Source organism: Anser brachyrhynchus, assembly GCF_964034855.1.
Source record: "Anser brachyrhynchus genome assembly, chromosome: 30".
NCBI classification, from domain to species: domain Eukaryota; kingdom Metazoa; phylum Chordata; class Aves; order Anseriformes; family Anatidae; genus Anser; species Anser brachyrhynchus.
In genome coordinates, this window is record NC_137723.1 from 666,589 (window position 1) to 684,058 (window position 17,470).

At 62.3% G+C, this 17,470-nt stretch overlaps 3 protein-coding genes across 44 annotated transcripts in view; 2 read left to right on the top strand and 1 right to left on the bottom strand.

Annotated features, from left to right (window-relative positions):
• Positions 1–9: 9 nt before the first annotated feature.
• On the bottom strand, positions 10–5,340 carry LOC308184234 (T-cell surface glycoprotein CD1b-3-like). 4 transcript variants are annotated; one of them, XM_080571144.1, is made up of 7 exons: positions 5,020–5,340; positions 3,049–3,228; positions 2,234–2,491; positions 1,488–1,769; positions 1,098–1,382; positions 913–1,009; positions 10–840 (listed from the first exon to the last, which is right to left on the bottom strand). In XM_080571144.1, exons 1-7 carry the CDS (start codon positions 5,111–5,113, stop codon positions 795–797), a joined length of 1,242 nt encoding a protein of 413 aa, XP_080427270.1. In that variant the 5' UTR covers positions 5,114–5,340; the 3' UTR covers positions 10–794. The 4 variants fall into 4 exon arrangements, with proteins under 4 accessions (XP_080427270.1, XP_080427269.1, XP_080427268.1 ...); XM_080571143.1 differs by having other exon boundaries at positions 919–1,009; positions 2,234–2,512; positions 5,020–5,337; XM_080571142.1 differs by having other exon boundaries at positions 2,234–2,512; positions 5,020–5,331.
• Positions 3,712–6,961, top strand: LOC308184255 (antigen-presenting glycoprotein CD1d-like). Its single transcript, XM_080571211.1, has 5 exons — positions 3,712–4,780; positions 5,443–5,724; positions 5,834–6,118; positions 6,197–6,287; positions 6,375–6,961. The coding sequence occupies exons 1-5, from the start codon at positions 4,714–4,716 to the stop codon at positions 6,385–6,387; spliced, it is 738 nt and encodes a 245-aa protein (XP_080427337.1). The 5' UTR covers positions 3,712–4,713; the 3' UTR covers positions 6,388–6,961.
• A 3,013-nt stretch (positions 6,962–9,974) lies between these two features.
• TNXB (tenascin XB) overlaps positions 9,975–17,470 on the top strand; it is a 42,401-nt gene continuing 34,905 nt past the window's right edge. For 8 of the 39 annotated variants that reach the window (XM_080571249.1, XM_080571284.1, XM_080571263.1 and 5 more), the window contains exons 1-8: positions 9,981–10,532; positions 12,007–12,227; positions 12,764–13,000; positions 13,531–13,643; positions 14,492–14,645; positions 15,654–16,628; positions 16,706–16,795; positions 16,966–17,253. In XM_080571249.1, the coding sequence (XP_080427375.1) occupies positions 12,011–12,227; positions 12,764–13,000; positions 13,531–13,643; positions 14,492–14,645; positions 15,654–16,628; positions 16,706–16,795; positions 16,966–17,253 (2,074 nt within the window). In that variant the 5' untranslated portion in view covers positions 9,981–10,532; positions 12,007–12,010. Of the gene's footprint in view, positions 10,533–12,006; positions 12,228–12,763; positions 13,001–13,530; positions 13,644–14,491; positions 14,646–15,653; positions 16,629–16,705; positions 16,796–16,965; positions 17,254–17,470 lie in introns of all 39 variants that reach the window. The other 31 variants (XM_080571252.1, XM_080571271.1, XM_080571285.1 and 28 more) reach the window with 13 other exon arrangements.

A 17,470-nucleotide genomic window follows, 5' to 3' on the forward strand; every position in this document is an offset into this window, starting at 1 on the left:
AGTTCCATCTGAGTATGAGGAAAAAATTCTTTACTGTGCTGGTGACAGAGCAGGTTGACAGAGAGGCTGTGGAGTCTCCTGTGGAGATATTCAAAACCCGCCTGGATGTGACCCTGCACAACATGTTCTTGGTGACCGTGCTTTAACAGGGGAGTTGGACTGGATGGTCTTCAGAGGTCCCTTCTAACCTCCACCATCCTGTGTTCCTGTGAGGGCGTTCGGGGTCCTGGAGGTCCCAGGCCTGGGGCTCCCCTGGCCGCGCCGCCCTCACCCCGCACCGCTTCCAGCAGGAGAGGAGGAGAGGGGTGCTTGGTGATGAGGAAGGGAGCCAGGGGCTGGGCTAGGGCCACGAGGTGGGGCAGGGACGTGTGGGGGCGAGCACACAGGGCAGGTTGGGAATGGGATGCCCCTTGGCCATAGGGTGTCTTGGAGGGCTTGCTGGGACCCTGAGTGCTGGGGAATTGGGGTGGCTCTTGGCTGTCCCCTCCTGCAGCAGGTGGGGGCACCCACAGCTGTAGTTGTTCCCCGACATCCAGAGGCTGGTGGCCTTCGTGTCCCTCCCTTGCAATGGGGTTTGCTCTGCACCCACTGGTAGGGAGCACTGGGGCCTGTGACCAGCCTTTGGGGGGCACAGTGCTCCATGTGCCTTGAGGGGGGACTGTCCACCAGATCCTTCTGTCTCTCTTGCTCCTGTGTGGCCTGCTTGTCCCCCACTGGCCTGGCCCCGCTTTGTCACCTCTGTTAATGCAGGTGAGTTGCAGACAGAGCAGGGAGCCTCAGCATGGGGCGGGGCATCAGATGAGGGATTGCTGGGGATCCTGCCCGGACACAGCACCTTTCCTGCAAGGGGGGACCAGTGTGAGCTGTGCTTGCTGTCCAAGGGGACTCTGTCCCTGTGGCTGGAGCCCTCACCTGTACCTCCACCACCAAGCAGCACCGATGGCAATGGCAACAGCAAGGACCAGCACCACGATGACAATGATGACGGTGGGAGTCACAATGGGGTTTTCTGGCACGGGGAGAGAGCGGAGAGCAGACATGAGCACACGGAAACACCAGAGTGGGAGCCACCCCCACCCCCCATCCCCAGCACCTACCCCAGGGGATGAGGAGGCTGCGGGTGCCCAGGCTGCGGTGGCGAACGCGGCAGGCGTAGCTGTGCCCATCATGGGGGGCCACGGTCAGGACGCTGTAGACCTGGTAGGTGAGGTTGGCGTTGGGCAGGACAGCGCTGGTGTTCAGGGCCGGACCCGGCGGCACCTCGTGGCCGTCCCGCAGCCAGGCCACGCTGATGGGCCGCGGGTAGAAGCCGGTGATGCGGCAAACCAGCAGGAGCTGGGCTGGGCCAGCCGTGCGGGCAAAGACGGTGGCAGTGGGCGGCTCTGCGGGGCGAGAATGAGGGCCAAGGGGAGCCCAGCAGGGGCACCACTTGGCCCCAGCATGGGGGATGCATTGGTGTGGCCGTGCTGGGGCCACACCATTCTCACCTTGTCTCTCCAGATCTGCCCTCCCATGCCTGCACAGGGCACGGAGGTGACTCGGGCAGGATTTGTAAAGGAGGTGCTCCACCATTTCTGTGACAGCCATCATCCCGTTGAGGGACTGGCCCACCAACTTGGCCAGCAGGGTCGACTGCTGGAGAGCCCAGTACCCTCTCCCCACCTCATACTCTACCAGGTCTCTGCCGCCCTCCCCAACTTTGGCGAAGGCGCGGCTCGTCCCATTGGGGTGAAGCTCACAGCCTGCGCGGAGCTGGAACACCACAGGGTCTGCAAGGAGCAGAGGTAGCAGAGGGGGACTGTGAGCATGGGGACATGGGTGGCCCAAGGTGGGGGCAGCTGGGAAGGTGTGGGCAGGGGCATCATCGGCGGTGGGGTTGTGCTTCCAGGACCCTGCGCACCCTATGAGTTGTCAGGGTAGATCAAGCATAAGGGCTGGGCGTTTGAGCACCACTGTGCCCCCCAGAGTGCTCCCCCAAGTTTCTACTTCCGTGTTGCCCCCAAATTTTCCCTCCATGTTTCTCCTTCCCTGATCAGCGCTGTGCGGGTCCTGCAGCCCTGGTGAGTTTGGCAGCAGCTCCCTGGTCTACAGGGCATTTCAGTACACTGCCTCCACACCCACCAAGTAGCTGGAGCCTCCCTTGCCCTTTGGAGGCTGTCACCCCCCGCCACGACCCTGCAAACCCTGCCCTGGTGGGAAGGGGTGCTGCGTCTGCAGCTCTCCCCGTACTCACATTCCGCCTGCACCTGCTTGACCATCTCGTGCATGAATCGGATCACATTGCGCTCGCCAAGCTTGAAGGAGGACATAAGCTTCGCTACATCACCCTCAGCCATGGCCTGGTGGACCCAGGGGTAGCAGATGTGGACGTTCCAGGTGTCCGGGTCCAGCGAGTAGACGATCATGTCTGCCAGCACAGCCACCCCAGCCACCTCGGTGGAGTCGGCACTGGGGAGGAGGAAGGTCTGGAGCAGCTGGAAAAGCTGTGATTCTGCTGGGAGAGGGGATGGGGCTTCAAGAGAGGGGGGGAGGGGAGATGAGGGATGTACTGTGCCCCACACCACAGTGACCCCCATGCCCAAGGGACCCCTCTGGTCCCACCTGGTTCCCTGCTGTCATGGGAGGACACTCAGGGTGTCCTGGTGCTGTGGCGAAAAGCTCCAGGTGACAGCAGCACCCAAAGCAACCTCTCACCAGGGCAGCTCCCCAGCAAACAGGCACTCCCACAGTACAACGAAGGGCCCAGACCCTCCCCTGGTGCCTGCAGGACAATGCCTTTGAGGGCACCCCGGCACCCCAGGCCTGGCTGGGGATCCCCCAGCCCTATGGCTGCTCAGGCACCGAAGCCCCTGCACCAGTGCTGGGCAGGACAGTGAGCCCAGGCCTGGAGGCACCTCTGGGTGCTGTGGGGTGCAAGCACCCCTTGGTGCTGCGGACTGTCCTCCCCATGCAGGGGAAGGTCTTAGCCATGCCCCCTTGCCAGGGGTACCAGTGGAGTCCTGTAGTGGAGGGATGGGTGGGTGGGGGTGTCCCAGAGCTCCTACTTACCTTCTGGTTCTGCCCATGTCCTGCAGAAGAGAATCAGGAGGAAGAGGAGGTGATGCGGCCGCATGGTGCTCGGGGTGAGGCTGAAGCAGTCAGGGTGGCGGGAGGAGGAAGCACTCATGGGGTCCTGGCAGCAGCACTCCACCAATGGGGCTGAGGCAGGGGTTTTAGGGAGGGCCTGGGCTGGAGGTTGGGGAGTACAGGATGGAGCGGAGCTGAAACGCCTCCATTTTGTGTTCCCCCTGCTCCATCTGTACCCCTAGTGGAGGGGACAGTCCCGTGCCACCTGCTTCACCCTGGGAATGGGGCTGCCCAGGGAGGGGGCGATGAGCAACCACAGCCTCACACACCCACACACCCCAACCAGTGGCAGAGGGTCCCCGCTCGGGTCAGGGCAATCGTGCCAAAACTGGGGTGCTGCAGCGCCTGTCGGGTGCTGGGCACGGGGACAATGCGGTGACAAGGGACAGCCACGCCCCCAGCCCATCTCCCTCACTGCTCCTATCTGCCATCCCCAGGCACGTTCCCCCAGCTTGCAGTTTCTCTTCCCCTTTCACAGGGGCCCCATGCGGGGGGCAAAGGCAGAACTGAAACACAGGCAGGGGGAAGTTTGTCCCTCTCCGGCTGAGGGCGGGTGGTCCCAGTGCTGTCGCCCCCCAAGGCCCCTTGGTACCCTGGGGGAACCACCTGGATCCCTGAGGGACTGCTGGGCTCCTGTGAACAGCTCTAGTGTGGTACCAGTGACCCCGGGAAGCTCAGCCTGCAGGCAGGGAACCCTATCACCCTCCAGGCACAACTGGGGCTGGTAGTCCTTGCTTGGATGTCCCCTGCTGTGGTGGTGGCACAGGGACAGCCCATCCAGGGCTGCTGCGGGCTGAGCTCTGGCACCCCGTGACACTGAGTCAGGCCAAGGATGGGGGGATGCTGTGGTGGCCCCGTGGGCTCAGGCGTGGCCCCAAAGCTCCCGCTTCCTCCAAAGCTCACTCACTGCAGTGTTCCCCAGGGGATGGCCATTCCTGCAATGTCCCTGTCCCTCCTGACAGGGCCACCAGTGCCTGGCAGGGAGGAGAGAGACCAGCTGCTGGGATGCCAAAGGGTGGCCGTGGTGCAGCTGGAGAGGGAGGGAGCGGGGGGACGGTGGTTCCTGTAGTCCCCTCAGGTGATGGCTGATCTTCGAAGTCCCCCTTCAAGCGGCCACCGGTCCCCTCAGTCTCCTCAGGGCCTCAAACCCTCAGCTCAGGTGGCTGCTGGTGCCTGAAGTCCCCTCAGGTGACCGGCGGTCCCCACAGGACCTCCTCGATGACCGTTCCTCTTCGCATTACCCTCCGCTGACCGCTGCTCCCCGCAGTCCCCTCAGTGCTTGGCTCAGGGGATTGGGGACTCTTGGCGCAAGGCCAGGCTTTGCCTCCCTCATTGTCTTGGGGTGCAACGGCAGCCCTAGGAGAACCCACCCAGCCCCCTAGACCTGGCAGCCCTGGGTGTCCCAGCCCAGCTCTTGACACCTTAGGGCCCACCCCGAAACCTCAACGCCAGCTCCATTGGCTGTCAGGGCACCCAGTGCCACCCAGTGCCACCACTGATGTCAGAGTCACCCTGGGGAGAAGTGAGCAGCCCACACAGCTCCATCTTCCAACTGCTGTGTTTGCCTGTGGCCTTGCTGTGGATACCATGCAGCCCCGCTGCCTTCTCCTCTTCCCCATCCTCCTCTTCCCTGGGATGTGGGCAGAGCCGGAGGGTAAGTAGGAGCTCACCCCAACCTGCTCCCCTTCCTCTACTCTCTGTCCAGCTCCACATGTCCTCCTTCACAGGGCCATGGTCAAGCTGGGGGGCCAGAGCTGGGGCTGCTGAAGTGGTGGGGGGCTGCAGGGGACCCCAAGAAGCTGTCAGGGCATGACAAAAGTGGCATCACTTTCCCCAGCTCTCTCCCCCCTCTCCAGCAGGCTCTCACATGCTCCAGCTGCGCCATTTCGTCACCTTCCAAAATGCCACGTCCATGCAAGTGGGGGGGCTTGCCCTCGTGGGGGACATCAACATTGGTTCCCTGGACAGACGCACCGGGGACATCCATTACCACCAGCCCTGGCTGCGTCCAGCCCTGCCCAAAGGTGACTGGGATGTCATTGAGAGCTCCATCAAGTCATACCTGCGGGATTTCAACAGCCTGGTGCAGACGCTCATCAGGCACACCAGGGTGTCCTGTACGTGCCCACAGTCCCCCCCTCCACTTCCAAGTGACCCCTCGGGCATGAGCCAAGGCTGGTGGGCATCTCCACGGGCCAGGCTTCTCCAGAGCCTTTGGGGATGGAGACGCAACTCAGGCAGACCCCTTACGGCTCCCGAGGGGCATGCTGAACACCCCACATATGCCCTCTACCCTCCACATCCTGTCTCCCCCAGACCCTTTCGTCTTCCAGTCCTCCATAAGCTGCAAGCTCCAGCCCAACAGGACTACCAGGACCTTCCTTGGCATTGCCTACGAGGGCCAGGACTTGATCTGGTTCCACCTGAACAAGGGAACTTGGGATCGGGTGTCAGATAATGAGATGTCAGCAAACGCTGAGCGTTTGTTGAACAATGCCACCACCCTCAATGAGCTGATACAAGTGCTCCTCAATGTCACCTGTGTTGACATTTTGGAAAGGTTCATTGAGTACGGGAAGGCAAATCTGGAGAGACAAGGTAAGACCCTCCTCAGCCCTGGCACAGCCACCCGAAAGTCCTCCCTCTGAAAACAGGGGTAAGCAGTGCCCCTGCTGGGCTCCCCTTGGCCCTCACTCTCGCCCCGCAGAGCCGCCCACTGCCACCGTCTTTGCCCGCACGGCTGGCCCAGCCCAGCTCCTGCTGGTTTGCCGCATCACCGGCTTCTACCCGCGGCCCATCAGCGTGGCCTGGCTGCGGGATGGCCACGAGGTGCCGCCGGGTCCGGCCCTGAACACCAGCGCTGTCCTGCCCAACGCCGACCTCACCTACCAGATCTACAGCGTCCTGACCGTGCCCCCCCGTGATGGGCACAGCTACGCCTGCCGCGTTCACCACCGCAGCCTGGGCACCCGCAGCCTCCTCATCCCCTGGGGTAGGTGCCTCTGGGATGGGGCTCCTGAGCCGTGCTGATGGAGCAGAGCAGGAGAGCTGACGGGCTTATGTTTCTCAGGGAAATCAAATGCTGGGCTGATCGCAGGGCTTGCGGTTGCTCTGCTGGCAGCTGTGGTTGTGATTGGTGCACTTTGGGTGCGGAGATACAGGTAAGGCCCCTTCTGCCCTGCTGCGTACCTGGGAAATCCCTGCTGGGGAGCTCCCCAGAGCCATCCCACAACCCTCTCCTGTTTTAGGAAGTGCCATTAAACGGAAGAATGGAGCCCAGCAGCTTCCTCCTGAGCACGGCAGCCCTGTCTGCTTCAAAGCCCCACCTTGAGGCACAACCTCCACCTCCCTCTGCTGTGACGAAGCTCCAGGCACCAGCAGGAGCAAGACCGTCTCAGCACGGAGCCACAGCAGGGAAATATGTGGTACTCAAGCTGTGCTGTTATTTGCATAATGGACGAGGATGCAAGTCTGAGACCTCCTCACCTGTTACACATAATCACTTTGTACCTCATGGCACTACCTGTGCACCTGCTGAGGCTCCTTCAGGCACGCCAGTCCTCCACAGCAATTTCTTCCAGGTTCAGTATGATAACGGTACTGTCAGCAGGCAGTACGCTGCACCCCTTCCACTGTCACTTTCTAGATATTTCTGTTAAAAGCTGCTTTCATTAACCATATTCCAGAAATAGCTGTGCTTAACCTGGCCTGTTACACACAGGGTAAGTGCACACAAGTTGTGTTTACGGCACCGAGTAGCACTGCACTCTGAGGTGATCTGAGGGAGCTGCAGGCATGGATAAAACGACAATAAACCACTGATGTTTTTGCCAAGAACACCTGCCTTTTATAAAGGTTTCTGTGGGCTCAGGGAGGGTTTGGCCAGCTTGAGCGTAGCACTGCAGAAATTATCAGGGCTAATTTCAGGGCTTCAGGCTAGTTAACAGAAGCAGTAGAGAAAGGGAGCCGAGCTCTGAAGGGCATCACCACCCGCCAGCCCCGCGGGGCCAAGGATCCCGCAGCTGGGGGGTGCTGGGCCCCAGGCTGGGCTCCCCGTGGGGCCGGGAGGCTGCAGCACTGGGCATGCGGGGCCCCGACTGCTGAGAGACCTGGCAGGAAGGGGTGCCCAGAGGAAGAGGGGGGACTGCAGCCCCTGAGGGGACTGCGGGACCCAGTGGGCCCTGAGGGGACTGCAGGGAGCAGCAGTCAGCGGAGGGTAATGCGAAGAGGAACGGTCATCGAGGAGGTCCTGTGGGGACTGCTGCTCACCTGAGGGGACTTCAGGCACCAGCAGGCACCTGAGCTGAGGGTTTGAGGCCCCAAGGAGACTGAGGGGACCGGTGGCCACTTGAAGGGGAGCTTTGAAGATCAGCCATCACCTGAGGGGACTGCAGGGACCACCATCCCCCCGCTCCCTCCCTTGCCAGCTGCACCACGGCCGCCCTTTGGCATCCCAGCAGCTGGTCTCTCTCCTCCCTGCCAGGCACTGGTGGCCCTGTCAGGAGGGACAGGGACATTGCAGGAATGGCCATCCCCTGGGGAACACTGCAGTGAGTGAACCCTGGAGGAAGCGGGAGCTTTGGGGCCATGTCTGAGCCCATGGGGCCACCACAGCATCCCCCCAACCTTGGCCTGACTCAGTGTCACAGGCTGCCAGAGCTCAGCCCACAGCAGCCCTGGATGGGCTGTCCCTGTGCCACCACCACAGCAGGGGACATCCAAGCAGGGACTACCAGCCCCAGTTGTGCCTGGAGGGTGATGGGGGCTGCGGGGACCAACAGTTACCCGAGCCTAGAGCAGGGATCTCCTGCCCTGGGGGTACTTGGAGCCGTACCAGGTCCCTGTCCTAGCATGTGGGTTGAGAGGCAGCATGGCCAGGGCCCTGTGGTGCTGAGGAGATGTGGGGTAGCCTCAAGAGCCTCCCAGTATGGGTGGGTCTCCCCACTCACACACCCCTGTCATACACAGGGGCAATGTGGCAGGGCGCTGAGCTCTGCTCAGTGGGATGGGGGGGTCATGGGGCATAGAGGCGAGAATCGTGGTGTAGTCCTGGGGGTACTATAGGGCCGGGGTCACTCCATGACCCCCAAGTGTCTCCAGCAGCCACCTGCCCTCAGGCTGTTGTTGGAAGCCAAGGAAATTCCTCAGCAAGAGCAGTGGGGCTGGGCCAGAGCAGTTTCTCTCCCACATAGGGCTGCACCCCCCCCACATGCCCAGCTCAACATCTGCCCTACATGCTCCTATGCAAACCGTGCCCCCCCCACACTGTGCTCACCAGCTCCACACAAGCCCCATGTGCCCCCAGCTCTTCACATGCCCATGGACACCCAGCCCCAAATGTGTTAATACCCCCCCCAGCCTCTCTTTCTCCCCCCAGCCCCATATGTGCCCATGCCCCACAACTTCCCTCGTGTTCTCCAGCCCCACACAAGCCCCATGCGTCCTCCCAAGCCCCACGTGCCCTGTGCCACCTCCTAGCCCCGTACGTGCCCCGCTGCCCTCTCCACATCCTATACTCACCAGCCCTGCACGTGAACCCCAGCACCTCACATGTCCTATGCCCCCCCTCACCCCCCAGCCCCACACGTGACCCCCAGCCCCGCCGGGTTGGGCCCGCCCGGCCGGAGGCGAAGAGCAAAACACGATTTCACGCCAGCAAACCCGGGCGTCCGGCCCCCCCGGCTCTGCCCCACACCCCCAGGCCCTAGGGACCCAGACATCCATCCTCCCCCACAACTGCTCTGCCCCACAACTCCAGCCTTGGGGGACGCAGGCATGTGGAGAACCCTGCCCTGCACCTCACACCCCACTGTCCCCCAGGGACTCAGGCGCCCGGGTGTCTCCAGCCCCCACGCAGTGGACCCAAGCCGAGCCTACTCCCCCTGCCCCGTGTCCCGCAGCAACAACAACAACAGCGGGGGGGGAACATGGAGGGGGGGGCCCAGGGCCAAGCTGAGTCATGGCCCCACCCGGCCCCGTCTGTGGCGCAGCCCCACGGCATGGTCCCGCAGCACAGTCCCACAGCCTTCCCCCCTCAAGGCATAGCCCCATAGAACAGCTTGGTCCTACAGCCCCGAGGCTTGGCCCCATAGCAAAGCTCTGCAGTCCCACAGCACAGCACTGCAGCACAGCCCCATGGCCCAGCTCATCCCCCCCCCCCCAAACCCAGCACACTCTGTAGCCAAGCCCACAGTGTGGCCCCAGGGCATGGTCCCCCCCTGCCCATGGCCTGGCCCCACTGCACCACTGCATTGGGGATGGGACAGGGACAGGCCCGGCAAGACCCGCTTCGTGTTCGTGCCTCCCTGAGCCAGCACTGCCCTAGGTCCATGGGGCAGGACCTGGAGCTGTGGGACGGCATCCAGAGCCATGGGGTAGCTGGGGCTGGGGGGACACAGAGGGAGGGGGGATTGCGGTTACTGGGAGCACTGGGAGCCATGGGGCAGGTGGCAATGAGTTACTAGGAGCATCATGAGCTGTGGGGCTGGCAGCACTGGAGTTACTGGGGGCACTAGGGAAAGCTGTGCTAGGATACTGGGACCAGCTGGGCTGGCTATGCTGACATAGTGGCAATGCTAGGACCACTGTGGCTGGCTGTGCTGTGTTACTGGGAGCACTGGGAGCTGTTGGGCAGGCAGGGCTGGGGTTTCTGGGAGCACCAGGACAGGCCATGCTGGGATACTGGGAGCACTGGGGCTGGTTGTCATTACTGGGAACACTGGGGCAGGCAGTGCTGGGTTACTGGGAGCATGGGGAGCCCTGGAGCAGGCTGTGCTGGTTTCCTGGGAGCGCTGGGAGCCGTGGACTCCCCCTCCTTTGGCCCCCCCCCACGCGTTGTGTCACCGCTCTGCTATGGCAGCTGGACCCCACATCTGGCCGCGCCGCCCAGATGTTTGGTTGCCGCGGTGACCGCTGCCCGTAAACACATCCCAGGCCCCCCCCGGGGTCCGCCCGATCCCGCCCGGTCCCGCTCATCCCAGGGCCGTGGCCAGGCTGGGGGCCCCGCTCGGAGCGGGGGGGGGGGCTGGTTCCCCCAGCCCATAGGGCAACGGGGAGGCGGTGGGGGGCTCAAGGCCCCCTGTGTCCACCGGAGCTCAAGGAGGGGCAGGTGCGGGAGCAGTGCTGGGCCCCTCAATTCTGCCCCAGGTCCATCCTGGTCCTGCCCCACTCTTGTTCAGGTTCTTGCCCCGTTCCTGTCGTGGGTACATCTCAGCCTAGCCTGGTGCTGTCCAGTGTCCAGCCCGCTTCTGCCCCGGCCCGGCGGCACCTGCGGTGGGGCCGCGCCGTGAGCTCAGCGCTGGCGGAGCGCCCGGCCCAGAGCTATGAAAGGGATGGAGCCGCCCCGCTCCGGCACTGCTGCACCCGCCGCCCGCCGTGCCGGGACAAACAGAACCAAACCGAACTGGGTGAGCTGGGCTAAAGCAGGCTGAGCCGAACCTAAGCGGGCCAAGCCGAGCAGAACCGGGCTGAGCTGAACCAGGCTGCGCTGCACTGGGCTGGGCTGGGCTGGGTTGAGCTGAGCTGAGCCGAACCAGGCTGAGCAGAACCAGTGGGCCCCGGCTTGGCCCAACTGGGCTGGGCCGAACCCTACTGGGCCAGCCCCGCCCCCAGCCCCCAATTGGCTGGGTCCCAACCCCCCTGTGCTGCAGCCGCAGCTGCTGCGACTGCCTGGGCGCAGCAGCAGTGCCGGGCAGGTACCGTGGGACAGGGTCATAGAGCGACCAGAGGGGCTGGTAGGGTCTGGTGCTGCAGGCATTACTGGCGTTACTGGTGTTCCTGGAGTAGCTGGAGTTACTGGAGTAATTGGCATTGCTGGTGCTGTTGGCATTGCTGGTGCTGCTGGTGTTGCTGGTGTTACTGGAGTAATTGGCATTGCTGGTGCTGCTGGTGTTGCTGGCATTACTGGAGTAATTGGCATTGCTGGTGCTGCTGGTGTTGCTGGTGTTACTGGACTAATTGCATTTGCTGGTGCTGCTGGAGCTACTGGAATCGCCGGAGCTATTGGAATTGCAGGAGTTACTGGAATTACTGGCATCACTGGCGTTGCTGGCACTGCTGGTGTTACTGGAGTTACTAATGCTGTAGGTGTTGCTGGCTTTACTGGAGTTCATGATGTTACTGGTGTTGCTGGGTTGTTGGAGGGTGGGGTTACTGGCATTTGCTGGTGATTACTGGTGTTATTGGAGTTACTAGGCACTGGAGGAATGAAGCTACTGGAGTTAGTGGAAACTGGGGCATTACTGGTGGCAGTACTGGTGCACACAACTCACTCCAAGCCCTGGGGCCACCCCACAGCCCCCAGCTCCCTCAGGTCCCTATGGGGCAACAGGGCCCTCAGGGTCTGGGAGGGCAGGGAGTGACACCATGGCTGTGGGGCAGTGATGGTGTGGGTGGGTGTCGTGGTTGCGATGGTTGAGTGCTGTGGAGCAGTGCCATGGATGGGTCATGGATGCTGTGGGTCATTGGTGCTGTAGGTGGCTGCTGTGGGTGGTACAGGTCAGAGCTGTGGGGCAGTGCTGCCATGGGGGCTATGGATGAGTGCTGTGGTTTGCAGGTGCCATGGGTGGGTGCTGCCATGGGGGTATGGGGGGAGGAGGGGTGGCTGCCGTTTCTGTTTCCATGCACGGGTTCCCCCGGATGCCCCTGGTCTGGGCGGCTGCTTGGGTGCCATGTGTCCCCCGTGGGTGTCCCTCTGCCCTCCATGGGTGTCCTTGTGTCCCATGTGTGTCTGCCATGGGTGCTGTGGGCATCCATGTGTCCCTGCTGGTGTCTGAGTCCCATGTTTTCCCCACGTATCCCTGTGGGCATCCGTGGGTCTACCCGGGTGTCCACATGCGACCCCGTGCCCCCTTGTGGGTGCCATCCATCCCCTCCCCGCAGGATCATGACCCTGGGGCTGCCACTACTGCTGCTGGTGTTGACGCTGCGAAGGGTGCAGGGGGGGGTAGGGCCCCCCCCTGGACCCCCACCTGGCTCCCCAGAGCTCCCCTGTGGGGCTGCAGCACTGGAGGCAGTGCTGGGGCGCCTGCGGGAGCTGGAGGGAGAAGTGCGGGCGCTGCAGGGGCAGTGCGGGGACAACGGGGGGCCCCAGGCCGGCACCGGTATGGGGATGGAGAGGGTAGGGGGGATATGGGAGGCATATGGGGGTGTGTGGGGGGCATGGAAGGGTGTGGTGGACATGGGGGGGGGGAGCATGGGGGATAGGGACATGGGAGATATGTTTGGAGACATGGGGGATATGGGTGGGACCTGGGGGGGAGCATGGGGGTATGTTTGGGGACATGGGGAATATGGGGGGACATGGGGGGGAGCATGGGGGATAGGGACATGAGGGATATGTTTGGGGACGTGGGGGATATGGGGGAATGTGGGGGGAAGCGTGAGAGATATGTGGGGGACATGGGACATGGAGTATAGGATGGTACAGGGGAATGTGGGGGAAATGAAGAACGTGGTGGGGGTGGACAAGGGAAACAGGGGTGGGATATGAGGGGGTATGGGGGACAGGGGGAGGTTTGGGGGGACATAAACGGGGGGACATGGGGGGCTTATGAAGGAATATGGGGGGGTGGGGGGTGGAATGAGGGGGGTTACATGGGGCGCTTGGGGACCAGGGGGACAATGCCCATCCCTGCAGGGCGCACAGCAGCGCGGGGACTGTGCAGCACCCCTGAGGCAGGGGGCTGCGGGTGCGGGTGCCGACTGGGGGAGGGTGGGGGGGGCCTCCCCTGCCCCGAGCCCCGATGCCCCCTCGACTGCAGTGACCAGGGCCGCTGCCGGGCTGGCCGCTGCCACTGCTTCACCGGCTTCACCGGGCCATCCTGTGCTACACCTGCCTGCCCCCCCGGCCGTGGTGGGCCCCACTGCACCCTCGGTACGTTTCCAAGTGTCCCCACGTGTCCCCAAGCATCCCCACTGCCCCCCGGCTTCTTCACCCAAATCCCCTCCCCCCAGCCATGGTGGGTCCTGATGCCCCACCTCAGTGTATCCCTGACTGTCCCCCAGTGCCCCCTGCTGTTCTACAGCACTCAGTCAGTGTCCCCATCCCAGTGCTCTTGGTTGTCCCCCACAGAGTGCCCTGGGGTCCTCAGTGCTTCTGGTTTCGCTCCCAGCCCCTCTTCAGAGTCTCCAGTGCTCTGGGTGTCCCCATGGTCCTGGGGGATATCCACTATCCCGGTGTCCCCATGGCTTGGGCACTCTTGTTCCTTGGGCACGCCTTCCACGTCCCTGTGGTTGTCCCCATCCCCTGGGTGCCCTGTCCTGTGGTGTCCCCAGGGTGTCCCTACTCCATGGGTCCCCATCCCCAGGTGTCCTCATGTTGTTCCCAACCTGTGGTTGCCCCATCCTGGGGTGCCCCGGAGCGTCCCTGTGTTGGCACCTCCCAAAAGGGCTGTGTCCCTGCAGAGATCCCCGCAGTGACACCACGCTTGGCTGCACGCAACCAGACATCCTTCCGTGTGACCTGGCCTCGACCGAGCATGCCCGTGGATGGCTACCAGGTGGCCCTCATCCCCATGGTAAGATGGGGACAGGGACAGGGATTGGGATTGGGATTGGGATTGGGATTGGGATTGGGATTGGGATTGGGATTGGGATTGGGATGCATCCCCAGCAGAACAGTATCCTCAGTGTGGAAGTGTAGCTCCAACATGTCTTCGATGTGGCCCTTGTCCCCAGGATGAGTTGGTGTCCATAGCCATCTGCTGCTAACCCTTTTGGGGACACCTCTGTAGTGTCCTTGTTGTATCCCCAACATGTCCCCAGTGTGTCTGTTGTCTTCAGACCAAGCCAGGGGCCAGGTCACCACACTGCTTTGTGGCTCAGGGATGGGGACATCTCCCCTTTGTGTCCCCTGTGCCCAGGGTGAGCCACAGTGGTGTCACCCATCTGTTGCATGTCCACAACACATCTGTTGTCCATAGGATAAGCCAATAGCTGTGGCCACCCTTCTGCTGCCTGGCTTGGGAATGGTGATGTGTCTCCAGGGTGTCCCCAGCATGCCCCATATCCCCAGAATGAGCTGCAACGATCTGCCTGCAGCCCTCCTTAGGGACCAGGACATGTCCCCACTGAGGTGTTACCAGTGTGTCCCCAGTAGCCCCCCTGAGGTGTCCCCAACATATCCCCCAGCCTCAGGACAAACCATTGTATGCTGCCACCTACCTGGCTCAGGGATAAGGTGTCCTCACCACTGTCTCCACTGCGTCCCCACTTTGGTGCCCTCAGTATGTCCCCAGTGTGACTCCAAGACATTCCCCAACTCCAGGAGAAGCCATTGACTGTGGCCACCTGCCCGCTACCTGGCTCAGAAACAGGTCTCACTTGGGTGTCCCCAACGTGTCCTTGACATGTCCTCTTTCCCCAGGAGGAACCAGCAGCAATGGCCACCCACGAACTGCCTGGCTCTGCTGTCACCTTCGAGGTGACAGGGCTGGTGCCTGGAAGCGCCTTCGAGCTCTTCATCCAGGCCCAGCGGGACCAGCACCTCGGGATGCCTGGCACCCTGCGCGTCCGCACCTGTACGTGCCACCTGCCCTGGCAGGGACTGCTGGGGACAGGAACTGGGACAGGCATGGGGACAGTATGGGGACAGCATGGGCATGGGGATGACATGGGCATGGGGGTGAGAACAGGGATTGGGGGTGGGACAGGGGTGGGGAGAGCATGGCCATGGTGGCCAGGACAACATGGGGATGGGAACAACATGGGGGTGGAGACTGGAACAACGCATGGATGGGGACAACATTCAGCACGGGGACAGGAACGATCATAGCACAAGGACAGACATGGGGACAGGGATGATGCAGGCACAGTAATGGGGACAGCATGTGCATGGGGATTGGGGTGAGGACAGGGATGGTGTGGGGGACAAGCATGGACATGGGGATGGGGAGGGCATCGGGGTGGGAATTGCACAGGACCAAGGATGTCACAGCCACAGGGATAGGGACAGAGACAGGCATGGGGATAGGGGTGGGGATGGAGACAGACATGGGACAAGGATGGTGACTGGGATGGGAATGGGTACAGGGGTGGTGCCTGCAGCCTCTGTCTGTCCCCATGTGTCTTTATGTCCCTATGGCTCTGCGGGTCCACGTGCGTCTGTCTGCCCAGCGGAGGTCTGTGTGTCGCTAGTCTGTCCCTGTGGGTCCATGTGTCCCCCCAGGCCTGTCCATCTGCGTCTGCCCTGATGGATTCATGTGACCCTCGTATAACCCCACGTGTCCCCAAGGGCCCATGTATCCCCACATCTACTGATGCCTCCCTGTGCGTCCCTCTGTTCCCTGGGTCCAGATGTTTCCAGTCTGCCCCCACGAGTCTGTCTGTCCCAGTCCTTCCCCATGAGTCCGAGGGTTCCCAGTCTCTCTCTGTGGTCCCAGATGTCCACAGTCTGCCCCTATGTGTCCATGTGTCCTAGTCTGTTCCCATGTCCATCCATCCCTGTGTCCCCCTGTGGGTCCCTGGGTTGTGGCAGAAGGGGGCTATTGGGGCCAGGCTGTTGACCCTGGTCCCCTTTGCTCTCACAGTGATTGCTCAGCCCCTGCCCACCCACAGGGGGCCCCTGGGGTCCCCTACATTCCTGGCATCTCCAGTGGCCCCAGCATCACCATCAGCCCGAGGGTCTCCAGCATCCCCACGGTCCCCAGTGTCACCAGCGTCCCCAGGGTCCCTGGGATCCCCGGCATCACCAGTATCACCGGATGCATCCCTGGTCTTACCAGGGTCCTTGGGGTCACCAGCGTCCCCATCATCTCCAAGGTCACCGGGATCCCCAGCATCTCCAGGGTCCCCGAGGTCACCAGCATCCCCGAGGTCTCCAGTGTCACCAGTGTCCCCGGCATCACCAGCTTCCCCTGAATCTTCATGGTCACCAGTGTCCCCAAGGTCCCCAGAGGCACCAGCATCCCCAGTATCCCCAAGGTCGCCTGCATTTCCACAGTCCCCAGCATCACCACAGTCCCCCATTTTACCTTCATCTCCAAAGTCTCCGGTCTCCCCAGCATCTCCCATGTCCCCAGTGCTCCCAGGTGTTCCATCTCTGCATGACCTGGGGGCTAAGCTCTCGTCTTACAATGGGTCCTTGCTGCAGCGCCTGGAGAGCCACCTCCGGGCCACGGCCTTCCCTCTCCGGGGAAACCAGACAGTGCCTGCAGTAGCCCGTGCCATCCTCTCCTACCTGCTTCGCCGCAGCCCAGCCTCGCTGCGCCACCAGTTCCTCCGCCACCTCCAACAGAGTCCCCACCCCAAGCCCCAGCTTATGCCAGGGGCTGCCGGAGAGGCCCTTGTGGACCTGGATGGGCTGCGGGGCCACTCAGAGACTGTGGTGATCCGCTACCGGCCCCTGGGGGAGCTGGAGGGGGCCGAGGGGGAACTGCGGGTGCCAGGGGACACAGCAGTGGCCCGGGTGCCAGGGCTGGTGCCAGGGGCCATGTACCGGGTGGAGGTGCATGGCGTGGTGCAGGGGCGCGTCTCCAAGTCCTACACATCCCTGGTGACTGCAGGTGGGTGACAGGGACAGGGGTGGGGACAGCGTTGCATGGGGGCATCTAATAACCCCATACTGCTCTTTTGGTTGCAGGGGTAGGTGGCACCAGTGAGCCCCCGATAGACTGGGAGCATCTGTATGAGATGGAGCTGACTGAGCCTCAAGGTGCCATGGCCAAAACAGGTACCCCCAAGTGATTCCTGGCAGCACTGGGGAAACCCAGGTGTTCGGGCTCACTAGCTCTTGGTATCCAAGTTGGGTGTGGTTGGAAGGAAGGAAGGACACATGGAATGATGAATGGATGGACACACAGATAGATGTTTATGCCTTGCATTGTGCCACCACCATTGCAGCCCCATCAGAGGAGGAACCCCAACAGCGGCCTCGCTTGGGCGAGCTCACAGCCTCCCACGTGACACCCAGCACTGTCCAGCTGGAATGGAACGTCCTTGAAGGCACCTTTGACTCCTTCACGGTGCAGTACAGGGATGCACAAGGCCAGCCACAGGCACTTGCTGTGGATGGTGGGTCCCGCACAGTGACTGTTCCTGGGCTGTTGCCTTCCCGCCGCTACAAGTTCAATCTGTACGGGGTGTGGGGGCGGAAACGTATTGGTCTTATCTCCACTGATGCCATCACAGGTGAGGGTTGCTGCATGCTCCATCTATGTTCCCTGTGGACCTCCATGTCGGGTCCTTGACCTTGAGAGATATAGGAACAGCCTTTGGCCCTTGATTTGGTGGTAGGCTTGTGTGCATGCAAGGTCCAAGGGATGGAGAGATTTGTATGAAAGGATGGATGATTAGATGATTATGTGACTGGCTGATGAGATGGTAGATAAATTGATAATTGAGTGGA

Coding starts and splice junctions, on each gene's coding strand:
- LOC308184255 (XM_080571211.1), top strand. CDS start 4,714: ATGCAGCCCCGCTGCCTTCTCCTCTTCCCCATCCTCCTCTTCCCTGGG. Junction 4,781..5,442: donor GATGTGGGCAGAGCCGGAGG/GTAAGTAGGAGC, acceptor TGTCTCCCCCAG/ACCCTTTCGTCTTCCAGTCC. Junction 6,119..6,196: donor CAGCCTCCTCATCCCCTGGG/GTAGGTGCCTCT, acceptor TATGTTTCTCAG/GGAAATCAAATGCTGGGCTG.
- LOC308184234 (XM_080571142.1), bottom strand. CDS start 5,113: ATGGATGTCCCCGGTGCGTCTGTCCAGGGAACCAATGTTGATGTCCCC. Junction 2,513..3,048: donor GACATGGGCAGAACCAGAAG/GTAAGTAGGAGC, acceptor CCTCTCTTGAAG/CCCCATCCCCTCTCCCAGCA. Junction 1,770..2,233: donor CAAGCAGGTGCAGGCGGAAT/GTGAGTACGGGG, acceptor TGCTCCTTGCAG/ACCCTGTGGTGTTCCAGCTC.